Genomic DNA, 24215 nt, shown 5'->3' with positions numbered 1-24215 from the left:
ATTTTACAGGCGGCACTTGCTCTTGTACTTGTACTTGCTCTTGTATTGTTATGAAAATATTTTTTCATTCAACCCACTACCGCGTAATTAAAACAAACACTTATTTTGTAATTATTAAATAATTATTTTCCGGGAAATTTATTATTATTTAATTAAAAACGAAATTATAACTCGATATTTGTGAAATTTTAACATTTTTATTGCTAAATAATTACTCAACTCGGTAAATAATGATCAGATGATGATGATGAAGTTGTCGATAAAAAATAACGAACATTCATAAGTACCTAGTTTCATTTTCCCGAGTCTATTAGTGTTCAATTAGGTCGGTGGAGAAAATAATTAGCGATGGCCCTATTGCTTTCTATTTCCCTCGCGTGTCAACCGGGCAATTAATTATAATTTGCCATAGCCTGTATTGCCATGGCATAATAAACATAGACAAGGCCATTCGTCTTTTCTTCACTAGCTTTTGCACTAGACTGAAACTATACGCCCGCCCCGACTATATTGGACTTTATTTTCATTTAAACCTTTTTACTTTAACGTTGTTTCTATTCAGCTGGCGAGCGAGCGCCACCGGAATACAAACGGGCACCGGTTCATTTTAAGTAATACTTTTATATATATATGAAGTAAAAGCAATATTATATCGGTGTATATTTTCCTCAAGGTGGTTAAAATGCGACGGGTGTTACCAGTGAACTTGTCGTGCTGGTAAATCGAGGGACCTACATTACAAACCTTCCCTTGTACCTTTAGCACACCCACCACTCTCCCGTCAAATAACTCCTGTGCCATTAACCATTAGCTAGAATTTAATAACCCCTGGGTGTCGAGCTTTTAAACCTGACTCACATTCTACTCCTTTTCCTTCTCGGGTCTCCGCTCCCGAGTAATGGACAATATTTCTCCGATAATCTTTCACCGCAATATCTATTAAAAATTATAAATAAAATAAGACAGGATATTAAATTTTTTATTGTCGACTTTTCAACAATTACCGAGTAGAGGTTCTGCTCCGACAAAGCATTCTGCTCTTTATCCTTTTAATTCAATGAATACCGAGGATAACAGGACTAAATCTCTAGATAAAATAAACTTTGTACAGATAAGAAATAAAAATCGATTGAATCAACAGAGAGTTAACTTAACTTGATATTTCACGATAGTAAAAATAATAAAAGTCAATAATATATTAATTAAAAAATTAAAAAATTAAAAAGTCGGTATTATTGCGTATTAAATAAAGAGGACGATCCTTCCGGTACAGAACAGTGGATTATTCTCTTTAGCTTTGCTGTTACTCGATAAGCAATCTACGTCTTGGGTCTTTCACGAGCGTGACGGTCTGCTGAGAACCTCTTACTCTCTTTATCTCACTTACACTCTGTACTCTCTACGTATAAACACAAGCTCTAGCCAGTGAGGCCTCGTGAATGGCCCCCACGAGTGATTATTCGTAACATAGGAGCCCCTCTAACCTCTCTACTCTCTACCGAGTGTGTTAACTTGAGTACGGACAATGTTGAATGTTGTAGGTATACTCTATACACTAACAGAGGCCATTGTCTTCGTATTGTTCCGAACAAGTAAGGCTGAAGACCTTGTGCTCTTCTCAAGATTGACCAGTCTCGCGAGTCTTGCTCTGCTCCGCGGATCGCACACACACGTTACGCCGTATCACCCAAAGGGAAATCGATAATTAAAATGTCAAAGTGTCAAATGTGCTTTTAATTGTGCCTCGGCTTGAGTTTTATCAAATAATAAAAACAATTTTATTGATAATTGATAATAAAAATAAAAATGATTGCAAGTGCCGCGTCGAGATGTCGAGTTCCAATTCTGGCTCGTGTGGAAGATCTAGAGCGTAGCCCGGAATGGATGGCCCTCACATACGACATCAATAATCTCCAGAGAATTAAATCACTGGGTGGAGCTTGTCCTCGGAAACTTGAGGACGCAGCAACAGCAACAACAGCATCCAGACAGATGACAAGCCATAGTTTGGCTTCCTCTCCCTCTCCCTCTTCCTCTTCTTCTTCTCCAGTTGATAATTATCATCATCATCATCATCAGGATCATTATTGTGTGAACAAACGGTGGAGTCAAAGTTGGAAACCGCGAACTGAGTTCGAGCGAAATTACTTTGGTGACAGCAGTGCCCCTGACATTGACAAAGTGTGTGAAGAAAGTGACAACACACGTCACACCTCCCCACTCAGAAAAAACTCGGTATTTTTAAATGCTAATGTCAAAGACTCGCAAAGTTTCAACAATAATAGAAGCCCTAGAGCGTCCTATTGGCGCCCAGAGCACCCGAAAGCCGCCGATATCTTATTTAATCCTGGATCAGAGGAATTTCGCGGAAGCAAAGACCGGCTCCATGAGATATTCCAGCACAACAGACTGTTACGAAGGCGGTTCTTTGGTTGTTCCGATGGTAATACTAATCTAGCAGACGAGAATGAAGATAATGGAGATATATTTGCAGCTGGAGCTGAAGGCAAAGCCAAAGCTAAAGCCAAAACAAAGGCTCCTACGAGCGAGAGCATTCAAGGCTGCGCTGACGTAACTAATACAGACAACCTGGGGGATATTATGAAAACACGATTGGAATTGGATACTCAGCAGAGTAGCCATGTAAACAGCGGGTTCGGTAGCACCGAGACCCTCACCAGCCAGAGCAATCAATCGGTCAGCAGCAATGGACGCAAGTCACGAGTTGACTTTGATAATTCCGTGGAGTTCGTCCTTGGGTTTAAAAACAGGGAGCCCTTTGATGGAGCCAATCGACCTCACTTTAACTATGATAAGGTCTTCGCTGCCTATGCTAGGGTTCAAGACTCTTTACTCTCACCGGTTCCACCCCCAGCGCCCTTAAGGAAAAATAAATTTTTAAATGACGATTCACTAACGATGAGCTTGTCACCGGACTCTTGCCTGCGGGAGCTGGAGATGGACCTGGAGAAATTCAATGAAGATCTGAGGTCTCCTCAGCTGGTCAGCAGCTTCAGCAACTCGATCATTTCCGATGGCTCGAGTGATAGAGACGGTTCGGAGATCACGGACCGCGGAAAGTCAATTGACTCGACACCCGGAACCGGAACCACGCTTCCATTCGTCTACGGACCCATTCCGTACAGTCAGTACATTTAAATACAGTATTACATCGATAGGATGCGTCCTCGAGCATAACTACTTACTCGGTACCGCTATTGCTCCGGTCATATGATCGCGAATTAAAAAAAAAAAAAAAAAAAAAAATATTGTATTTTTTTTTTTTAGTATTTGTATTTGTTAACACTGGAGAGACTTTCAGCAACTAGATAGTTGTCATCAGGGTCTGCACTAGCAGAACTGTTTTTTATGTCGAGTATTCAGTTTCACGTTAACACTCAAGTACTCTCGAGTTTTATTTTTACAATGAAATATTCTGGCCTAGTTTTTAAAATTTATACTTTCCGCGTGACTTGATGGGAATAGGAAATAGTTTATGATTATGATATATAATGTATTATATTTAATATTGTTACTGTTATTAATGAAATGGTAAATTGGGACTAGATAGCAATAAATATTTTTAAACCGACAGGGTTTTATTGAGCAATAAAAAAGAAGAGCCTAGAGGAAAGTATAAATATAAGTGATGTAATAATCGTTAAGTAAAAACCGTGTGATGTTTCATTCACGAGCTCATATAGTCGACAGTATTTTCACTATTATATGTAATGAATAATGCTTCTCTGTGTTTATGTATACACATGCACTCGGAGAACGCGATAAGGAAAAGTTTGCTTTTTTATATCCTCTCATCAGACGTGATATAACGCGGTAATCTTCAAGTTCTTAGAGTTCATATATGTTTTTACTAACTTTTTTGAGAAATGCTGGAGATAGAGACACTAGGATATTTTAATTTAAAATTTTAAATTTAAAGTTTTTCGGAGGTGTAAGTGATAGAGAATTTACAAGAGTAATATTTTAGAAAATTTTGTTATTATCATAAAAAGTTGGCTAGAATCGGGATAGTAAATTTATAAAATAATAAAAATTAAATTTTTTCCGCAACTTTGGCTTGAATTTTTTTTAAATAACAACAAACAAAGGATTTATTTCAAAATTATAAACAAAAATATCAATAAATAAAAACAAAAAGTATGAATTTTGATTCGGGGAGCGATATTTAGTTAACAAATTGACGTATAAACAATAAAAACTAAAATTACAAGCGAGTAAACAAACTAACTGACCGTTTCACCGATTCAGTTTGGAAAACAATTTTCCGCTTCCAAAATATGAATGTATAAAAATAAAAAGAACCAATTCAAATTATTTCTTTTGATATAAAAAAATGTTTCCGCTAAAAGCTTTGAATTTAAAACCTTAATTTTTTCCATGTAAATTTAAAATAAAAACGATTGAAACATTTATATTATACAACATGCGTGGAAACAAGTATAGAATTAAAGGGTTCAATTTGTCGAGGTGGTGAAACAAAAAATGGAGTGTGGCTATTTGCACTTACCCATGCTGGCACGGAGCACGGGTAAGTGCAAATAGCCACACTCCAAAAAATGTTTGTTGAAATGATAATAATAGTAATAAAAGAAAAAAAAATAAAAACTAAAAAGCTTTGTGTAAATGTAATTATAGTTTGAGTTGGAGTAACATAAAGAAAGAGAAGCCATGGGAACTAAATGCGTTAACTAATAGTAAGCCAACCGAGAAACTGGGTTATTCAAACGCGATTCGTAGTAATCCTAATTAACGTCGTTTCACTATTTTTATTTATTCGTTTATTTGTTTAGTTATTTATTTATCTATGTGAGTTTGAGTGCGCAGATAGAAATAGAGATTGAGATTGAGAAGTTTGTGGGTGTATTGCGAAGGATAGGAGGAAATAAAATAATTTGTCTTGTGCAGAATCACCGAGAAGATATGTCGAGGGTGAGGTGACGATTCACTATCGTTCTCCAGTCCGCACGGAAGCCAAGGAAATTCTCAGTGAAGAAGAACTCGCTCGCAGGAGTGCCGAGAACATGCGCCGCGTTTATCAGGAGGAGAGACGACGGAAATATCTCCAGGAACTCCATGATATCGATTCCCGTCGACACACTGATAATTTCATGTAAGTCATATCTCTACTCCGTAATTGTTAATTTTAATTATTAATTATTAAATTAAAACTTTATTTTCATTTTGATAAATTATTAAAGATCATTAAAATTCAAATGTGAGATTTTAGACACGACAAATGTCACCTGAATAATTAATTTACTAATGTTTGGGTAATTTTCGCAAACCTGATAGTTAATACAATATTTGAGAGACTTTGTGAACTCTTATTGAATATTTAAAATTTCCAGCTGCTAAATTATTAACACTGCGGATGGTGGGTGAGAAAATATGGAGCACTATTTACGTCAAATATGCGGATGAGAAATAATCTTACATGACATTCTCGCAATAAGATAATTTTAAATAAAAAATTAGCTCTGATAATTTTTTTTTTTTTTCTTTTTTCTGTAGACCATCGCAAAAATCTCCAATCCCGCTGAATCGGTATGACGATTTTCTGGACGACCTGAGCTACCGCAGCAGATCTCAAGAGCAAACTCCCGAGCCGCGGCTTGTCGCGCGAGCGATGTACAATTTTGTGGGACAGACATCGCGTGAATTGTCATTCCGGCGAGGTGACATAATTCTCATTCGCCGGCAAATTGATAAAAATTGGTACGAAGGTGAACATAATGCCATGGTCGGTCTTTTTCCTCTCAATTACGTCGAGGTAAATAAATTTTATTGTATGCTTGAATTAATGAAACACTATTTTTGTTTAGAGTTCAAATATGTCAAGATGAAATGAAATAAATGTGAAAAATTTTTTTCATTTCAAATAATCAAAATTTTTTAGTCATACAAAAACTATGACAAACTTTTTTAAAAATTTAATTGAAAATTTAATAGAAATAATTTTAAATGAATTCTCATTCGCTTTTACTTAAAATTGTCTTTCAACTAAGGTCTATCAAATATTAAACAATACCTTATTTAATAATAAAGTAAATTTTGAAAATCAATAATCAGATTGTTTAATATTTAAAAGTAATTCTTGTTATTAATGAACCTGACAAAATTTATGTGAATAAATATTAAGAGATATTAAATTATTTCCTACGTTATATTTTACATTTTCTAATCATGAATATGTAAAACAATTTTGTAATGTTTTATTAAAAACCACTGAATAAAATTTCAGGTTCTTCCTTTCGAAGGAATGAGATCGACGCCAAAAAAACCGTACGAGGGTCAAGCTCGCGCAAGATTCAATTTCATCGCCCAAACTAACTTGGAACTATCTCTGGTAAAAGGAGAGCTCGTTGTTCTAACAAGAAGAGTCGACGACAACTGGTTCGAGGGGAGAATCGGAAACCGCAAGGGCATATTCCCGGTCACTTATGTCGAAGTTATCATGGAGCCAGGGCAACACCGACCCGGTAATGAGCAAGCCTCATCATCATTATTATTAAAGAATTTAGAAAATAATAAAATATGTTATAAATTATTAAAAACTTACAGAAACTCCGGTGTCTAGCAAGCCCGTAGCTTCTCCAGCGGCTCACAGCATGCTGTCCAATGGAACTGCCAGCGGGAAATTGAGCATGGGACCTCATCACTACACGCCCTCGATACCCGTGAAAACGAGTACCACAGAGCCTCAATATATATCTCTGGTAAAAATTAAAAATTAATTTAAATTTGTATTGAAATTAATTTAGCAGATGTTTGATAATTTTAGTAATACTTTTAATACATAAATTATGACAAAAAAAATAAAATATAGAAATTTTTAAAAATTAAAAATGCATTTTTTTTTTAATTAATTTTTTGAAAAAAATTTATTTATTAAATAAAAATAAAAAACTGTAAATTGCTAACTTAATAAAAAAAAAAAATGACCAAAAAATAAGAAAAAAAATTAAAATGTAAAAATTTTTTAAAAATTAAAAATGCAATTTTACAGAAAAAAATTTTTTGTTAAATAAAATAAAAAAATTGTCAAAAAAATAAATGAAAAAAAAAAAAAAAAAAAAAAGTGAAAATCTGTGGGGCTAGTGGTTTAATGAATCGTTTGGGTTTGCAGCCACGCATTGGTGTCACTGAACGCAACAAATTGCACGTTGCACCTGTCAACGAAACATTGCACATCGACACACACTCGGATACGCTGCCGTGAGTTATTTCGATTCATTTTTTGGTTATCTCTGTTTATCAACTATTAACTTAATTAGCTAATTATTACTATTATTTACTATATTTACCTTTCGTTTTTTCTCCTTACATTGTATTGTGGCGTTTAATTATTCAGGTACCGGGCGCTGTACAATTACCGGCCGCAGAACGAGGACGAGCTGGAGCTGAAAGAAAACGACACGGTCTTCGTGATAGAAAAGTGCGACGACGGGTGGTTCGTTGGTTCAAGCCAAAGAACTGGGTACTTTGGCACCTTCCCGGGAAACTACGTCGAGCGGTTGTGAGACGAGGCGAGTCCTCGATGGCCCCCGCCCACGAGGAGCTACCGCTTGCCCAAAAACGGCCCCGCAAAACTTCCTAAAGAGACCAGGAAAATAGAGTACCGCTGTTAGATTTACAAACTTCAAATATTAAATAATAATTAATTTTAAAAAGTCATTAATAAATTATAATTATTGTAATAATTAATTTACTTTGATTGTTTGTCTAGTAGACGTTAATAGCTTGAAAGGTCTTCCACGATTTTTTATGTCGGAAATTATTTTATAGCGTAGCGTTACACCAAATAATAATTGTTAATTATTAACATCTAAGTTTTATTTTGTTTATCATTATTGATTATTAATTATTTATATTGTCGACTAACGTCTCATGTATAAATTTATATATTAGGTATTAGTGTAAGATATTTATTGTTTTTTCCACTGCAATGACTCGTCGAAATTGGAATGACATTAGTTCCGAAATACGTTACAAATGAACTGGACCACAGCGCCTCCAGCGGCTGAAACCGGCGAAGTTATTTGAAAATTTGTACTTGCCGCTTTGGACGTCAGAGGCGCTGTAACTCGAATTTTTTTGACAGCTGATAAAAATTTAGATTTTACTTGTGATTTATTTCGGAATACACTCATATTAAGTACGTGACATTGAAATTAAAAAATATCTAAGTTTTTAGAAAGTTTATTAGATAAAAATGTACTTTTAAAAATTCATGCAAATTTCTGAAAATTAATATAGCTGATGTTTGATAATTTTTTTTAAACAAATCATATCAAGAAAAAATGAGAAAAAAAATTGACAGGTTAATATTTTAGAAAATTAAGAACAATAGTAAAGTTAGCCGATGATTTTAATTATAAGAAAAAAATTTTCGGAGCAAATTTATTTATCAAAAAAAAAAATAAAACAATTATAATAGTGACAGCTAACTTGAATTCTATCATTTTTTTTTATTATTTTGTTATAATTTTTTCAACAAAATAAATTTTTTTTTAATAATACTGAAGTCAGCTGACAAGTGATAATTTTAAAAATTTTTATAACAATTTATTTGTTATAAAAATAAAAAAATTTGACAGTTGTCAGCTGACTCCAGAATCTTGTAATAAACGTCAAAAAAATTAACAGATGTCAGATAATTTCAGTGTCATATTGCAATAGTAATTTGGAAACGCGGTTTATTGAAATTAGCAATTAAATGCTGACTAAAATAATTAATAATAATAATAATGCGAGTCATTGTACATGTGTATCAAATAATCACGAATTTGTCGTTACCACATACCAAAATAAATAAATGAATATAAATATAAATAAAAAAAATATATATATTATCGTTAATAGTTCTGGTAATTACTAATTGTAAGAACTATGAAAGCCAATACATCTAAGCTTCCTAAGATTTATAAAAAATGGCACTCAATAATTATAATAATATAAAAAAAATAAATATTAATATTATTTATTAATTGTTAAAAAGTTTTACTAAGATAATTTAAAAGAAATATATAATAATATTTGCCTGTTAAAGTGCAAGCAGGTCGCATCCAAATTGATATTTTTGTAAACACTATTACTATTACCTAAGCTTATATTAGTTAGTAGAAGTAATTACTCACTGTTAATTTAAGTTTTAACAAGCATAGTAGACCTCGAGGCGGTTTTAAAAATAATAATAATAATAATAATAACGATCATATTTATACAACTAATAATAAATAATTACACCGCGGTTTTAATTGGTGTCTTTTTGGTGAATTAAATTAAAATATAAATAATTACCGCCTATATTACAATCGTTCATAAATTGACAATACGGAGTTATTAATTAATATATAAATTAATTAATTTACTCGTTAATTGTAAATGTGGAAATATACATATATAAATATATATAAATAAATAAATATATTTGTGGCCGATTTCTGGCCTGAGGTCGCGATTTTTATGCAATATTTAATAAATAATTATTGTAATAAATAAATAAATAAATAAATTATCAAACATATCGATGGTAATCAAGCGACATAATTTATATATTAATTTTTATTGATAAGTTGACAAAGCATATAAATACAAATATAAATTAAAAATCGTTTTATATATCGTCTAACTCATTAACAAATGCATGATTTTACAAAAAGCTCGATAGATAATTAATTAATATAATGTTGGATTATTTAATGTTATTTTAAATTTTATTTATTCAAAAGGTACGTCGCAATTAGCAGTTGTTGTCATTAAACATTGTAAAACTTTAAATGAAAAATAAAAAGAAAATCTAGAATATCCAAATTATTTTCCTCTTGAATTTAAAATACCGTGGTCTCTTTACTTTCCAAATTTCCATAACGACTACACAAAATTGAAAGCCTAAATTTAATAATCCGGGTGATAAAATTACAGTATTTTTTTTTTTTATCACGTACATAAAAGCGTATTATGAACACACATGACAATTTTGAGGAAAAAAAATTTTTCCCTAAACGCAGTAGCTTCTTTTATCTCTCCTACATATTTTTTTACAGTAACTGTTATTTTTATTATTATTATTATTATTATTATTATTTGTTATTAATTGCTCAGGGGGGTTTTCCCCGGAGTCCGACTCTCCGAGGGCCCAGCCTGAGCGCCATCCATTACTGCTGCACCACTCCGCACAACAAGGCGGTTAGTGAGTGCAGCAGGCCAAATTCATTTGCCTAAGTAGACGCAGGGATCCCAAAATGACAGCCTTTTGCATCCGCACTGCTAGAGACACGGCTGCTGAACTGCAAGCCGGTATCTTTGCAAGTGAAGACACAAAAGACTGTTTCATCCCTCCAAGGACGCCGACAACCAAAACGACGAGCTTGACACGGTAACCTGGGTAGAGTTTGCCAATTTCAAACAGGAGATCCTGATATATCTGGTGTTTGTGCTCTTCTTTGGCCGAGATATTGTATTCGGCTGGGGCCGAAAACTCAATGACATAAATGTCACGAGTAGCCTTGTCGAAGAGCACAATATCAGGTTTGTTGTGGTCAATCCGCCGGGTTGTTGCGAATGGTATGTTCCAATAAATTTTGGAACTGTCATTCTTAACAACCTGCGGAATATCTCCTGGCAGATAAGGCAGCACTGGTGTCTCATCGATACCGTAGCTATATCTGAGATGATAATAGAGTACTCGCAGGGCAGCATTGTGACGCTGTATGTAGGCACCTCTTGCCAGCACAGGACATGCCGACAAAAGGTGCATCAGCGTCTCTGGATGTTGTTTACACGTCCGACAGGACGTGTCCGGAAGCTGCGCCTGAAGCACCTTGCTACGGTATTCGAGAGTGTTGATAACACCATCTTGGCAGGCAAATATAAACCCTTCGGTCTCGGACATCAGGCCAGCTGACTTCAAGAAGGAGAATGTCAGCTGGGTGGACAAGCCATGGTCACGGACGTGTTTGAAATACACGCTGTGCATAGACTTGTCCATGTGTTCACCGAGGAGTTTTTTCTCCTCGGCTATCCTGACGACGCTCTTGAACTCCTTTTTCGGGAGGTCAATGAGAGCGTTTATTTCTCCGAGACCTAAGGTATTTGCCGCGTAGATTGCTGCCTTATACAAAAACGATCCCTTCCGCGCATTTTCATGACTATGAACAAATTGCATCAGGAAGTCGTCCTCGTCTGCTGTGAAATTGGCAACCTCGTATGTTAAACCCAGAACCAAACGATCGTGAAGCCGCTCCAAGCTCTGCAATCCTCTCCCTCCGATGTTCCGGGAGAGGTACATCCTGGCGACTGATGAGTTAGGGTGCATGCTCTGATTCATATTGATGACTTTACGGATTTTGATGTCGAGATCTTTCAACTCATTTCGAGGCCATTTCAGGACCCCAAAAGAGTAAAGTAGGACTGGGACAGCGAGCATGTTAGTAGCTGAGACTTTGTTCTTGCCGGAAAGTTCTGATGACCAGATCTTCCGGAGTCTCCTAACATACTCGCTGCGAAGAGTTGTTCGGACTTCAGAGACGGCATGCATTCGCCGCTCTTCAATCCCTAGATATCTGTACAACTCTCCGGCGTCTAATTCTCTTATTATTATTATTATTATTATTATTATTATTATTATTATTATTGTTGTTGTTATTATTATTATTATTACTGTCGAGTTTATCTTTGCAAGCCTGTAATTCATTCGGTCGAGTATTATGACGGCAATCAAATGAATCTTTGTCTTGTGGTAGACACCGAGGCACTCGTGACTGCGAGCCATGACCGCAAGCTTGTTGGCACTGCAAAATAAAATAAAAAAAAAATTAAATAAATAAATATTTACCAACAGCGGATTGTTTATTGTAATACTATTTACTCTGAGCATTATCCTGTTTATAAACTGAAAAATATAAAAAGACAAATATTTATCTGGGACCATCCCTTGTAGAGCCAGTAACCTTGGTAAGGAAACCGATTGTAGTTTTGTTTATTTATCGGTACTTGATACTCTTTGCAAATACCGTGGGATAGCATTGCTCGATACACCAGCTGTTTATTTATATTGGTAACATTATTATCGGGAAACGATGAGTGAACACAATAAAGTTCCCTCCGCTGGATACCTGTCGATCCGCAGCTCTTTGAGCAGCCCTCCTACGGCCCGGTGATCCACTTAAACTGGCAACTGCGCCCAATTTATCAATCAATCAATCAACCAATTCATCTTCAATAAAATAATTTACCTAAACGTGTTACACTTCTCCATCTGCTGCACCGGCTTCATTATCATCAGGCACATTTTTTTTGCTTACTACGCTCCCGGTTTTCTCGTTCTTGCAGGCCACCGTCCTGTACCGGACTCCTCCTCCGCAGCTCGCAGAACACGGGCTCCATCCTCCGAAGAACCACGAATAATTACTCCGTTCTTCTCTTCTTTCAATTACGTATCGGAAATCAATCAATCCGATCAATACCGATCCGTTTCTTCTGTACTCCGGAACCTTAATCTTTAACATAAAATTAAAATTTTTTCTTAACTGTTAAAAAAAAATAAACAGTTGTTTTATAAAATCTTTTTATAACATTAAGTTAGCAGTCACTTGATTATTTAAAAAATTTCTTCTCAAAAGTAGCATTTTTAATTTTTTTAAATTTATAAATTTTTGCTATAATTTATTTCTTACAAAAAAATTTTTAATTGATTAATTTATTACCGATACAGTAACAAGAGCCAAAGTAGGACCGCGTCCGTTGATTTTAAATAAATCCCTGATCTTTTTAATCATGAATCCGGTTCCCTCGACAATAATCATCGACTCGGTAGTTCCGTCATCAAAAAAAAAGTCAACAGCGTGTTTCTTGCGTTTTCCATCGCGAAAAATTAGCTTTATAGTTTGATTGCGGGTGCAAATCAATTTTACCTCAATGGAGACGTCGTAGGAGGCTGCTGGGACGATCGCAAGCCTGGTAGTAGCTGAAAAATCAATAAAAGTCAATAAAAATAAAAATAACATCTATTATCTAGTTGAAATATAACAACTGAGTAAACAGTTAGTTATCTTGGAGATATTGTATAAATTAAACTCCCTGGGGATATGACAATCGCGCTCAATAATCTCAGTAGCTCGGAGCTATCGAAAAGTTCCTCCGAAGTTATATTCGCGGTAGGTATAAGGTACCTCAACGCTAATGTTTGTTAAAAGACAAACTTCGGCTTTAACTTAGTAAGATATTACACGAGTACTTGCACATCACGCTTGAAAATACAATTATTGCATTATTGATTACCCTACATATAAATTTTCTACATTCTCACACATTGTTGTATTAAAGTATAAGAAGTGGCAACTTACCCCGGCGAATTTTACGCTGAAAGTTGCTGCTGATAGAAGTACAAGTTGAATTATCTCCCTCGCAGTTTCCACAAGCGTCGAGCCGTTTTCCAGAATACAACACCCGATCGCAGCCCATTAAATAGCAGCTCCCTTTAATGCAAATGTCTGTTGATTCGTAGGAGCAAGGCGTTCCGTCTGAGACAAACTCACTGCTGATGTAAACGCTCCCGGTCCCCGAGTTTCTGCATATCACCCGACAGTTCAGTTTATCATCCGCAATGTAATGGGCCACCCAGCTCGCCCGTAATTTACTGTCACCAGTTCTAATACCTACTGCTCCCGAGGTTAGACGTGAGCATTGTTCTTTTCGCGGGTCGCTTTTTAACGGGCAATCTTCTTGGTTGCAAATTATTAACTCTTTGTTTGGTCCTTCGCAGTCTTTTCCGCCAAAAGGTCTGGAATTTTTTTAGAAATTAAATTTTAATTTAATTTAACAGATAACTAAAAATTTTTATAACATTTAATTTAAGCTGCTAGTATTTATTAATTTATTAGAATTGATTTTGTTTTTTATTGAAATAAAATTGCAAGTTCCTATAATTTTTGCCTTATAATAAAAAAAAATCTAGCAAAAAAATTCTACATTAAAAAAAATTTTTTTTATAATTAATTTGTTAAAAAAATTTTTAAATTTTTTCTGCTAATTTTAATTTAATTCAATAAAATATTTTAAAATCCTACATAGAATTGTTGCAATATCGATAGCGAACAATAACACCAAGCCCGCAGGTCGTTGAACACTTTCCTTGGGACCAGAGACTCCAGCCGCCGTTTATTGAAATATTTTTCTGCAGCAAAGCCAGCTGGAAGTTATTTTGGTCGATTGACTGGCAATTGCCATCAACGCACCGCTGAAAATAGTTTAAATTAATGAAGACATAAACAAATGACGAAGAAGAAGAAAATGAAGAAAATAAATGTTTTATCTTTATGACTGACTTTATTTTTCCCGCAGGGCGTCCCATTTAGAGGATGTCCTTTCTTTGTTTTGCATAGTTTATTGAGGTCCTTATGAGCACACCACAGGTGGGCGCAGAGACCCGTTAAATCAAGGCGCTTGCAAAGCTCGTATCCGTCCCCGAATTCCATGCGACACTGCTCGTCCATTGTAAATGTCTCCGACAAGGCTTTTAAATATGTTGCATTATTCAGCTCCGGGTGATTGTTCAAGCACGTCCAGTCTCTGTAAATTCATTACTCTCATTAAATACTAAGTAAATAAATAAATAATTTAAATTAAAGTTGAGATTGCTCTCCTGGATCGATGGTGAAACTCGCTTCGGGAGCAGACTGACCAGTGGAACCGGTGGAAAGTAGCGGCAACGACAGGAGCCATCACGCTCCCGGTGACTTCGTCGGCGCAAGAATTGTCCGCAGCTTTATCTCCGTCGTGAGTCAGTCCTAAACTGATTTAGTGATGAAGTTAAGTGTGACTAAGAAGAAGAAAAATTATTTACCAATACCAACATGTGAGCGAGCTCGTGGGCGATGATAAAGGCACTTGTCAGACCTTCGTCACGGTTCAACGCACATGATCTCGCTGGATCACACACGCCTGACACTGGAGCGTAGCCAGACGGACCGCCGATGTCCAGTCTTGTTAGCCAGACTGCTACGTCGTGGGGTTTTGAGAGTGATGAAAGGAGCTTTTGGTTCCATTTGTTGACGTTTTCTAATGACTTGCGGGCATTACCGAGATGTATCTGGGAATATTAATTATTAGTCATAAGAAAATTATCCGACGTTCAACAAATTAAAATTTTTTTCATTAATTAAATTACAAGTACAAAAATACTTAAAAAAAAAATTTTTTTTTTATTATAAACTAAGTCTTAAAAATTATTTATAAAAAATTGCATTTATAATTTTTTAAAGCTTCTAAAGATAGAATTTTTAAAGACCGTATGCAAATGATAAAAATTTGAGACCTACAATTCTTCAAAATATCTTATTAAAAATTTTTTTTTTTGTTCTCACGTCATGATATATTTTATTTTTCAGAAAACTTACCATAGAATTTTTTTTATCGGCATAAAAAATAATTCTTACGATTACAAGCCTGAGATTCGCTTCAAGGGAAGGATGACTGTAAATTGCACTGACCTAAATAAAAAAAAATAGAATTACGGTAAGCATATACATAAAAATAATATTTTTTTAAAAATTGCACTTGAAGTTTTTTACAAATGAAATTTTATTTTTTTGTGATAATTTTTTCAACAAAAAAAATTCTAATAATTTTTACATGCCAGCTAAGTTAATTATAAAAATTAATTTTCATTGATATTAATATTAATAATAACTAATAACTGAATGCAATGACATTTATTTGAATTAACAGCGACTTCTATCTAACATTATTATTTATAATTATCATAATATTAATTTCAGCTTGACAAGTCGTAAACTTACGATGTTTAGTAGAGCGAAAATATATTGTTGTACTTGCTCGCCGTGGAATTCTATCACCGAGTAATCAACAGTGACTCCCAGCTCGAGCCATTGTGAAGGTGACGTTTTTGTATCACCGGGTGTAGGTCGTTCTGGAACAAAAAAGCGTTTTAAACAAAAACTAAAAAGTTTCATCAGATAGCGAAACAAAAGGAACATTAAACGTTGGAGCACTTCAACTCGGTAAGTACACTTGATGAATACTTGCAATAATTAATTCTAGAGCTTACCGAGATACTTGTACATCATAAGTGAGTTGGTAAAGTTTAAACTAGACTTATTTTCCTCAAAACTTGGCTTCTTTTGGACGTTTGTTGGTCCTAAATCACGGTAGAGGTCAAAAGTATCTTCCGTCAAGTCGTTGAAGTTTCTGGAGTGTCTTCTAATTTTTGACGCTCTGATTTCTTGGAGAATGTGACTGCCATTGGTCGTAGGATAGAGGGTCAATGTTTTTAAATTTAAAAAGACAATAATATAAAAATTGTCGTCGCAAATTGTAACTATGCTTTGAAAATTAGTCTTTTGGATATGATCGTTCAAAACTGTGCAATTTTCTGCAGACTTTACATTTTTCATTCCCAAATTCGCGAAACGCGGGTCGGAGGATATCCAATTTATTTTCGGGGATGTCAGTCGACTGCTGACTCGGGTTTTCAGCGTCCAATTGCCCACTGACACGTAAACGTCATTAATTTTTGAGTCAGTAGATCTGCGCAAAATTTTTGAGACGGGATACAAAATTTTAGGAGAAACAAAGCCGCGATTTATAACGCGAAATTTGTTTGTTTCTGTGATAATTACTGTGTGCAAGGTGAAAATAATTGTGTGAATTAAAATAATTTTATTCATAGTGAAAATGAATGTAAACTAGTCATTGCTGGATAAAGTAACACTGCACTGTAAATTTTTTTGATCAATATATTGATGGAGTTTTTTTTATTGAGAGTAAAAGCTTTGTTTGAGGCAAAGGAAATTTTCAGGGAGTGAAAAAAGTTTATTATGTAAATAAAAACTGTAAAAAGTCACAAACGGTCACGTCATTGAAAATTATCCGAGCGAACAAAGAATAACGAAGCATCGGTTAATTGGTTTTATCGACGTTTTCGTAGCGCTGACGGGCGTACTAACTGCAACTGGCAGCCACATGCTCGATTCTCGCAATAAATGGGAATGCAGACGTGCACTCTTTGGTGACGCTTGTAATGATAATAATAATCGTGGAAATAAAAATGCGAGCTACTGCATCGTTCAAGCTGAGAGAACAAGAGAGATGAAGATGCAAGGAGAGAAAGAGAAGAGTATCAAGTGGTTCGCTAATAAAGTACTCTCTGTATCTATATATACTGATACGAAGGCAGCCATCGCTGAGGAGAGACCGACCAAAATCATTGAAACTCTCCCAAGTATGTACCATGTGTACACGCAAATATTATGGCTAACATGGATGAAAATATTACAAATTTACTGCATTAAATTTTATTTAAATAATAAATAGGTTTTATTTTGTAAATATAAATATGCAAAATATTTTTGAAAGCTAATCGTTCCACCTGGAACCAACAATCGGAACTTTCAAAAAGGAGTCGTGGGCACCCCAGTTCGAGGAGAATGCTGGATTTGATGGAGATCCAGGTGAATATGGGGAACCAGGTGGCTGACCGTAGCTTGGCGCACTGGGTGCATAACTTGGAGGGGAAGGTGTTCCGTAGCTTGGAGAACCTGAAGATCCATAGCCTGGTGTTGATGTGCCATAACTTGGTGGCGAAGGTGTTCCGTAGCTTGGAGGACCCGGAGGTCCATAACCTGGTGAAGCCGGAGTTCCGTAACTTGGAGAAGAAGGTGTCCCGTAGCTTGGAGGACCTGGAGGTCCATAACCTGGTGTTGATGAGGCATAACTTGGTGGCGAAGGTGTCCCGTAGCTTGGAGGACCTGGAGGTCCATAACCTGGTGTTGATGAGCCATAACTTGGTGGCGAAGGTGTTCCGTAGCTTGGAGAACCCGGAGGTCCATAACCTGGTGAAGCCGGAGTTACGTAACTTGAAGGAGAAGGTGTCCCGTAGCTTGGAGAACCCGGAGGTCCATAACCTGGTGAAGCCGGAGTTACGTAACTTGAAGGAGAAGGTGTCCCGTAGCTTAGAGAACCCGGAGGTCCATAACTTGGTGGAGAAGGTGTGCCGTAACTTGGAGGAGACGAAGTTCCATAGCTTGGAGAGGAAGGAGTTCCGTAACTTGGAGGAGATGGTGTTCCGTAACTTGGAGAAGACGGAGTTCCATAGCTTGGAGAGGAAGGAGTTCCGTAACTTGGAGGAGATGGTGTTCCGTAACTTGGAGGGGATGGAGTTCCATAACCAGGAGGTTGATAAGATGGAGGTCCAGGCTGTTGGCTAAAAGAAAATTTTTGATTAATAAATAACGATTGCTAATAATATTTAAAACTTGAAAAATAAAGAACCCAACCCGTAAGGAGTAGTGGTTGGATGCGTTGGACTCAAAGTATAACTTGAAGTTTGTGGCTGGCTAGTGGTGTATCCATCGTCGGGATCATCTGATGCCCCTAAATTCCAGAACGGCTCGGAACAGGTCCCGTTGATGCACCTCTAAAATGAAACTCCAAATTAAGCATGAATTTGCTAACAAGAATTATCGGGACTAACCTTCCCTCTGCCACAAGGCGTCCCCTCAAGTGTCTGAGTCATACGGGTCATGCAGCTGCGTCTTCTGCTGGCAGCTCTATTGCACCACAATTCCGTGCAAGGATCTTTAACGGTAACTCTGATGCAAAATACCCACCTAAATGAATTTAAAGTTTGATTATTGTCAACCGCCAGCTCCATCATCTTATTTGCTATCTCCCATCTTCACCTCGATACTTATTCTCCCATATTTCCATAAATTTAATGGCTATGAATAATTATCAATTATTACCCGTCTCCGAACTCGATGCGACACTGGTCGTCTAGAGAAAATACCCCCGGCAAATATGCGGTGCTTTCATCGGTCGTCGGCGGTCGGTCCAAGCAAGTAAACTCTCTTGAATAAAAATCAAATTAACAATTATCAAAGACTTTCCATTTAAATGTACATACCCTACGATTTCATTGTAGTGTTGAGCCGAGCAAGAAGACCACGTGGGCGATGGATTAACAGCAGGTATCATTTTGGACATTACTGTCGCGTGAAGCAGAGCCTCTGACGCGCAGTAATTGTTCGTCTCAATCTCTCCGTCGTGATTCAGGCCAACTCTGTTATGAATTTATAAGTAAATTTTAATTTTCGGACAATATATAGTCTTGGTAACTTTGTTTGGATACTCACAAATGCCCGATACCGTGAGCTATTTTTATCGCTGAAGCCCACCCGACATCTTGGACGAGAATGCACGACCTCATTTTATTGCACATGTACGGCCCCGGGGCTGAAGCGATGTCGTTCCCCAGAGGGTAATGCGTGTACCACAAACCCATGTCTTGTTTTTCTTTTGAGCTGTCGTGGATTCGTCTGTTCCAAAGGTTTACATTGTACAACGGGTACTGCATATTTCCTCTACGCACCTTTCAGCAATTATTCAAAAATCTCTTTATTAATTTTCATAATTAATAATTTAAAAAAATAAAATACAAATACTCACTGCACTGTCCTCAGGATTATGGTACATGATTAATCTCTTGATAACGATCTTCGTGATATTGAAGTTAGAAAGCTTCCTGAACAGCGTGCTGACCTGTTTGTCAAAGAAATTTGATGAGTTGCTTGCTCAAAAACATATAAATATTTTTTTTTTTTAGAAAATAAATTTACAATATTTAAAATGGTGTAGACATATTGTTCGGTGAGTTCGCCGTGGAATCTAATAACATCGAAGTCGACACCAATTACCATTTTTATCCATTTGCTTACAGAATTTACTTTGCGAGAATTTCTCTTCATGATGCGCCCTTTCAAGAACGGCCTTGCTTTGTCTTCGTCGTACCACGATCCTGACAATTAATATTTATCAATTAATTAATTAATAATTATTTATTAATTAAATATAACTATCAAATTTAATTAGATTTTTTAAAAACTCACGAAAGGGATGAGAACTTGAACCTGAATGAGGAATCGAAGCTTCGGTCTGTTCGTTCCCCAGCCGATATTGAGACTCTAAAGTGTCAAAGTAGTGCGGGCTCGCAACGTCTCCAGCCATGTCGAAATTTTCCCCGGTGTCGCAGATAGTAACGACTCTTTTTCTTCTTTTCCCGCAGCCTTTCACTACTCTGTAGGGCGGCTCAGTGCTGGTGAATTTCGTTCTTCTTCTCGTGCGATTTCGGTGATGATCGTAGTTTCCGGGACAAGAAGACGGGCCTAGTGTAACGAACCTGCTGCCCGAGTTGTCCATTTGCCAGGCAGTGCACTTTGGGGTGTATTCTCCTGGAATTGAAAAAAAAATTAAAATTCAGCTTTCAAATATTTTTTCAACTGTTGGTAAAATTATTTATTTTTTTTTAAATAAAAAAAAATTCAATTTAATTAATTTATTAACATTTTTTTTATTTATCAAAATTCTAAAGTTATCAAAAAATATTTAATTAAAATTTTGAAACTAAATATTTATTCAAAGGTCCAAATAAATATTTTTTAGTTCTTAAAAAATATTAATAAAATAAATAAACACTAAAAAATAATTTACCAACAATTAACAAAATTTCCGTCAAAAAATACCAACCATAAATTTCGTTGTCTTCCTCAAACTTCTTGAACTGACTCTTGACCTTCTTGTCATACCTGCTCTTCATATCCTCCAAAAACGGTTCCTTGGTCTCGTACATAACATGTCCGCCATTGACTTTCGTCGGCTGAAGAAAGAAAGATTTCTTCCCTAGCGTAAGCAGCCCGTAGAAGTGATTGCTGCAGATAGTAATAGCGACATAAGAATCCTTGACTCCTTGAACTTCTCCGTGCAAAGGAAGACAGTGCTCCAGTCTGGGATGACTCTTATCACCTTTAGGCCTCTTTTTAGGCCCAGAACTCGCCCACTGGACTGCGTAATCCCTTGCTACGACCAAATCCCGGTTGAATTTGGTCTTCAGCGTGAAATTTTTCACGTCAATGTAAAAAATTTCGGCATTTGTTTCCTCGTAGTTCAAATTAGACCTTTTAAATCTGCGATTTACTTCCGAGTGGGGAATTACTCGCGGGTTGACTTGTTCGGTGTCGTTATTTTTTGGTTTTTCACTGACTGTGTTTGTTATCAGGCCGAGAGTGAATATTAGAATTAACATTTTAGGATAAAAATTGCAAACTATAAAAATAAAATCAAGTTAAAAGTTACAAGCGAGTAAAGGAATTAATATAACCGAGTTACTGGAGTAATTAGAGCAACTCTGAAGGTATAACTTCCGCGATGTCGATCAATCATTCAGATTGATTTTGCAGGCATTTAAGCGTTAATAAATCACTGAATTATGGGCATAGTTATAGTTATAATTAAAGCGGGACTGTAACTAGGTTTGCGTTTAAGGTAAATAAAAAACAAGATTTGATTGAATAAAGAAATGTTGGTGGTTTTATTGATGTCAGGCAGGATAGAGAGTAACAGTAAGTACGGCTTGCAGCACTAGAGTCAATACAAAACCGATTTCCCTGGTGGTAAGATCCGCGGCTGTGCCTTTTCCCGTGTTGCAGTAAGATTTTTCGCAGCAGTCGGTGCATGCAAACAGCTTTGTCCGCTCCCCGATCACAATGCATCCTGGCTCACATTTATTCGTGCAATTCCGTTCCAACGCCCACATCATCGGCTCAGATGTCGAGTTCTCCGTGCTCAAAGTAAACGAGTATCTTTTTACCTACAAAAGACAGCCGGGAGTTTTTATGTCAGAAAAAGTTAGATAAAAATCTCTATAAATGAATTTTTGGTTTTTGGAGCCTTCAAAAGAACTGATTTATTTTTTTTACACTTATAATATAAAATTGATAGACGCTCTTGTCAAAAGTTGAGGGATTTTTTAATAAATTAATTGGTTGAAAAAATATTCAATATTTCTTTTTAATTAAATTTTTTTCGAGTTATTTTTGAATGTTAAAAAAAAAAAATGATTTGTAATAAATACTCTACAAAGTTTTGCGGAAAAGATTGGAAAGTTCTATTTAAATTTTCATATTTTCCACGAGATTAAGAGGAAAAATTGGTGAAAGTTTGTTTGATAAGAACTTTGATGCGGTGTAAAAATAAATAGGTCACTAGATTTAAATTTGTTTGAGAAGTATCATTTTAATATAAGTTTGTGGTACAATTTAAATAAAATTTGATACGCGTCGAAAAATCCAATTTTAATAATAATAATAATAATAATAATAATAATAATAATAATAATAATCTAAAATTAATTTCAAAATAATGATACTGAAATTTTCCACTTTCGGGATTACAATTAAACAAATAAATTAATTCTAAAAAATTTTCTGTATTAATTTATTCTTAAAAAAACTTCTTGATAAAAAAAGTTTGTCTCAGTATCATTATTAAAATTAATTTGAAAAAAAATTAAAGACAAATTATGAATAAAAAAAAAAAAATTAATTAAAAATGATAAAATATTTACCATACATTGCCGTCGATCATCTTTGCATTTCTTCTTAAGCCAAGTATAGTTACTATTGGGATTAACGCAATGCTCTCCATCCTTGATAGTGTCACATTCATAACAGTTCAAATCATTGGCACGTTCAGTGGCAGCATGAGTGCGATGTTCAGTGGACAATAACTGTCCAGCATCGACTGTCACCATGAAATATAAAAAGCACATGCAAAATAACAATAATAATACTGACATATATTTATAAAATTACCTCTAGACAGGTGCACGAGGGTAGTCAAAAGTGCGACGGAAATGAACAGATTGGTGTGATGCATGACTTAACCCACAACAAAACCTCAAGAATCAGTTCTGGTCATTCCAAATCTGAGACTCGCTCGTTCACAAACTCAAAAATATATAATCATGTGGATTTCCCAAGCCCGAGAAACATCCGCGAGCAGTTCCGCCATTGTCGCGCAATCGCACTTTGCAAGCTCGCCCTCGCACTCGAGACCTGACAATCGATAACACATGGAACAGAATTTAAGCACTGGGGCAATTCATCTATATATCTTATATTCCTTCACCCCTCGTTCTCGCTCTATTCTGTAACCTCATTGTAACTGCTGTGCGTCTACAGCTGGATTATGAATATTATGGATATATTATAATATACTCCAGGATATTCCGGGTTTCCCATTAATTTTCTCAGATCCAATGACATGCGTCACTTGATCGATCCGCTTTACGACACCATAACCTTAATTAGATATTAGATCATGCTAAATTGCTTCATTAGCTTCTAAGATTAATTTTTGATCGATACACACCTCTAGAAAAATCATTTTCATCAATTGTGACCTTCACATTGACAATTACTCTCTTTTCCATCGTTATAATCATTATCTTCAGCATTGACAATTTTACAGAGGAAATCGAGGGTTTAAATTACTTTAAAAGTTCCGAAACTTTGATAATTAATTACAAGATGGCAAGTACACAGAACATACTGTAGTTTATCTGTCCTTTCTTCTTTGAAAGTACCATGACCTGTCTTAAACAAGTTAAGGTGACGAAATTTTATCTCCGAAGGGCTTCAACGCTCAAACTTTGCTGTTAAATTATTACTAAGTGTACAAATTTAATTTTTGTTTCATGCTGGGACTTATAGAATAAAAAATATTATTATTATTATTATTATTATTATTATTATTGCACAGAGAAAGAGATAATACTTTTGTAAAGACGAAAAAACTCATATTTTTAATAAATTTTTTTGTTAAATTTTGAACAAAAATTTTAAACGAAAATTTCTATGTTTTTAAAGAAAAAAAAAATTATAATTATTATCGTACTCTAAAAAAAAATTCTTAAACTATTAATTCGATTTTTGAATTTATAAATAATTCATCAAAATAATTTTTTTCTCTTAATAAATCATCTATATTATTAAGAGAATAAAAAAAATTTTGTTTCCAAGATAGTGAACATGATAAAATCGGTTTTTTGTGAAATATTGGCATTTTTAAAGATATAAGCTCACCCCAACATTACACTCATCGAGAACTTTAATTTGAGTACCCACATTAATTTTTCATATATTTATATATATTATATATATTATATATATGTATATATGAAAAATTTTTCAAAATGCATGTGGGTACTCAAATGAAAGCTCTTGATGAGTGTAACAGCGGGATGAGCTTATATTTTTAAAATCGTTAATATTTAAGAAAGTACAGTGCAATTTAACAAAACAAAGTTTGATTTTTTTTAGTTCACAAGTGACTGCAAG

At 35.2% G+C, this 24215-nt stretch overlaps 4 protein-coding genes across 4 annotated transcripts in view; 2 read left to right on the top strand and 2 right to left on the bottom strand.

Moving 5' to 3' along the window:
* The window catches only part of Cap (Cbl-associated protein), a 99312-nt gene extending 89478 nt beyond the window's left edge, over positions 1-9834 (top strand). The window contains exons 21-27 of the mRNA XM_074247536.1: positions 1806-3145; positions 4927-5131; positions 5533-5791; positions 6263-6500; positions 6583-6737; positions 7148-7236; positions 7373-9834. Of these exons, the coding sequence (XP_074103637.1) occupies positions 1806-3145; positions 4927-5131; positions 5533-5791; positions 6263-6500; positions 6583-6737; positions 7148-7236; positions 7373-7541 (2455 nt within the window). The 3' untranslated portion in view covers positions 7542-9834. The remainder of the gene's footprint in view (positions 1-1805; positions 3146-4926; positions 5132-5532; positions 5792-6262; positions 6501-6582; positions 6738-7147; positions 7237-7372) is intronic.
* Positions 9835-11687: 1853 nt separating this feature from the next.
* LOC141530442 (uncharacterized) lies at positions 11688-21401 on the bottom strand. The gene is given in 23 exon segments (XM_074247535.1): positions 11688-11813; positions 11891-12199; positions 12258-12310; positions 12312-12521; positions 12729-12988; positions 13368-13804; positions 14091-14260; positions 14349-14588; positions 14662-14815; positions 14877-15112; positions 15420-15512; positions 15822-15952; positions 16091-16569; positions 17411-18244; positions 18318-18457; positions 18515-18650; positions 18786-18890; positions 18947-19102; positions 19176-19411; positions 19489-19581; positions 19659-19837; positions 19929-20270; positions 20566-21401. Coding segments are annotated over 22 exon segments (5532 nt in total). The 5' UTR covers positions 21122-21401; the 3' UTR covers positions 11688-11813; positions 11891-11907.
* Positions 15910-24215, top strand: part of LOC141531011 (uncharacterized) — a 33248-nt gene continuing 24942 nt past the window's right edge. The window contains exon 1 of the mRNA XM_074248479.1: positions 15910-16043. The gene's annotated coding sequence lies outside the window, so the exon portion shown is untranslated. The remainder of the gene's footprint in view (positions 16044-24215) is intronic.
* On the bottom strand, positions 21388-22961 carry LOC141531016 (uncharacterized). The gene is made up of 3 exons (XM_074248485.1): positions 22689-22961; positions 22442-22617; positions 21388-21685 (listed from the first exon to the last, which is right to left on the bottom strand). Exons 1-3 carry the CDS (start codon positions 22750-22752, stop codon positions 21416-21418), a joined length of 510 nt encoding a protein of 169 aa, XP_074104586.1. The 5' UTR covers positions 22753-22961; the 3' UTR covers positions 21388-21415.

This window comes from Cotesia typhae, unplaced genomic scaffold, assembly GCF_013202065.1.
Source record: "Cotesia typhae breed Kobodo isofemale line unplaced genomic scaffold, CoteBio_Ctyphae contig_5, whole genome shotgun sequence".
NCBI lineage: Eukaryota > Metazoa > Arthropoda > Insecta > Hymenoptera > Braconidae > Cotesia > Cotesia typhae.
The sequence above is the reverse complement of the archived record's forward strand: the minus strand, read 5'-3'. Positions and strand labels throughout refer to the sequence as shown.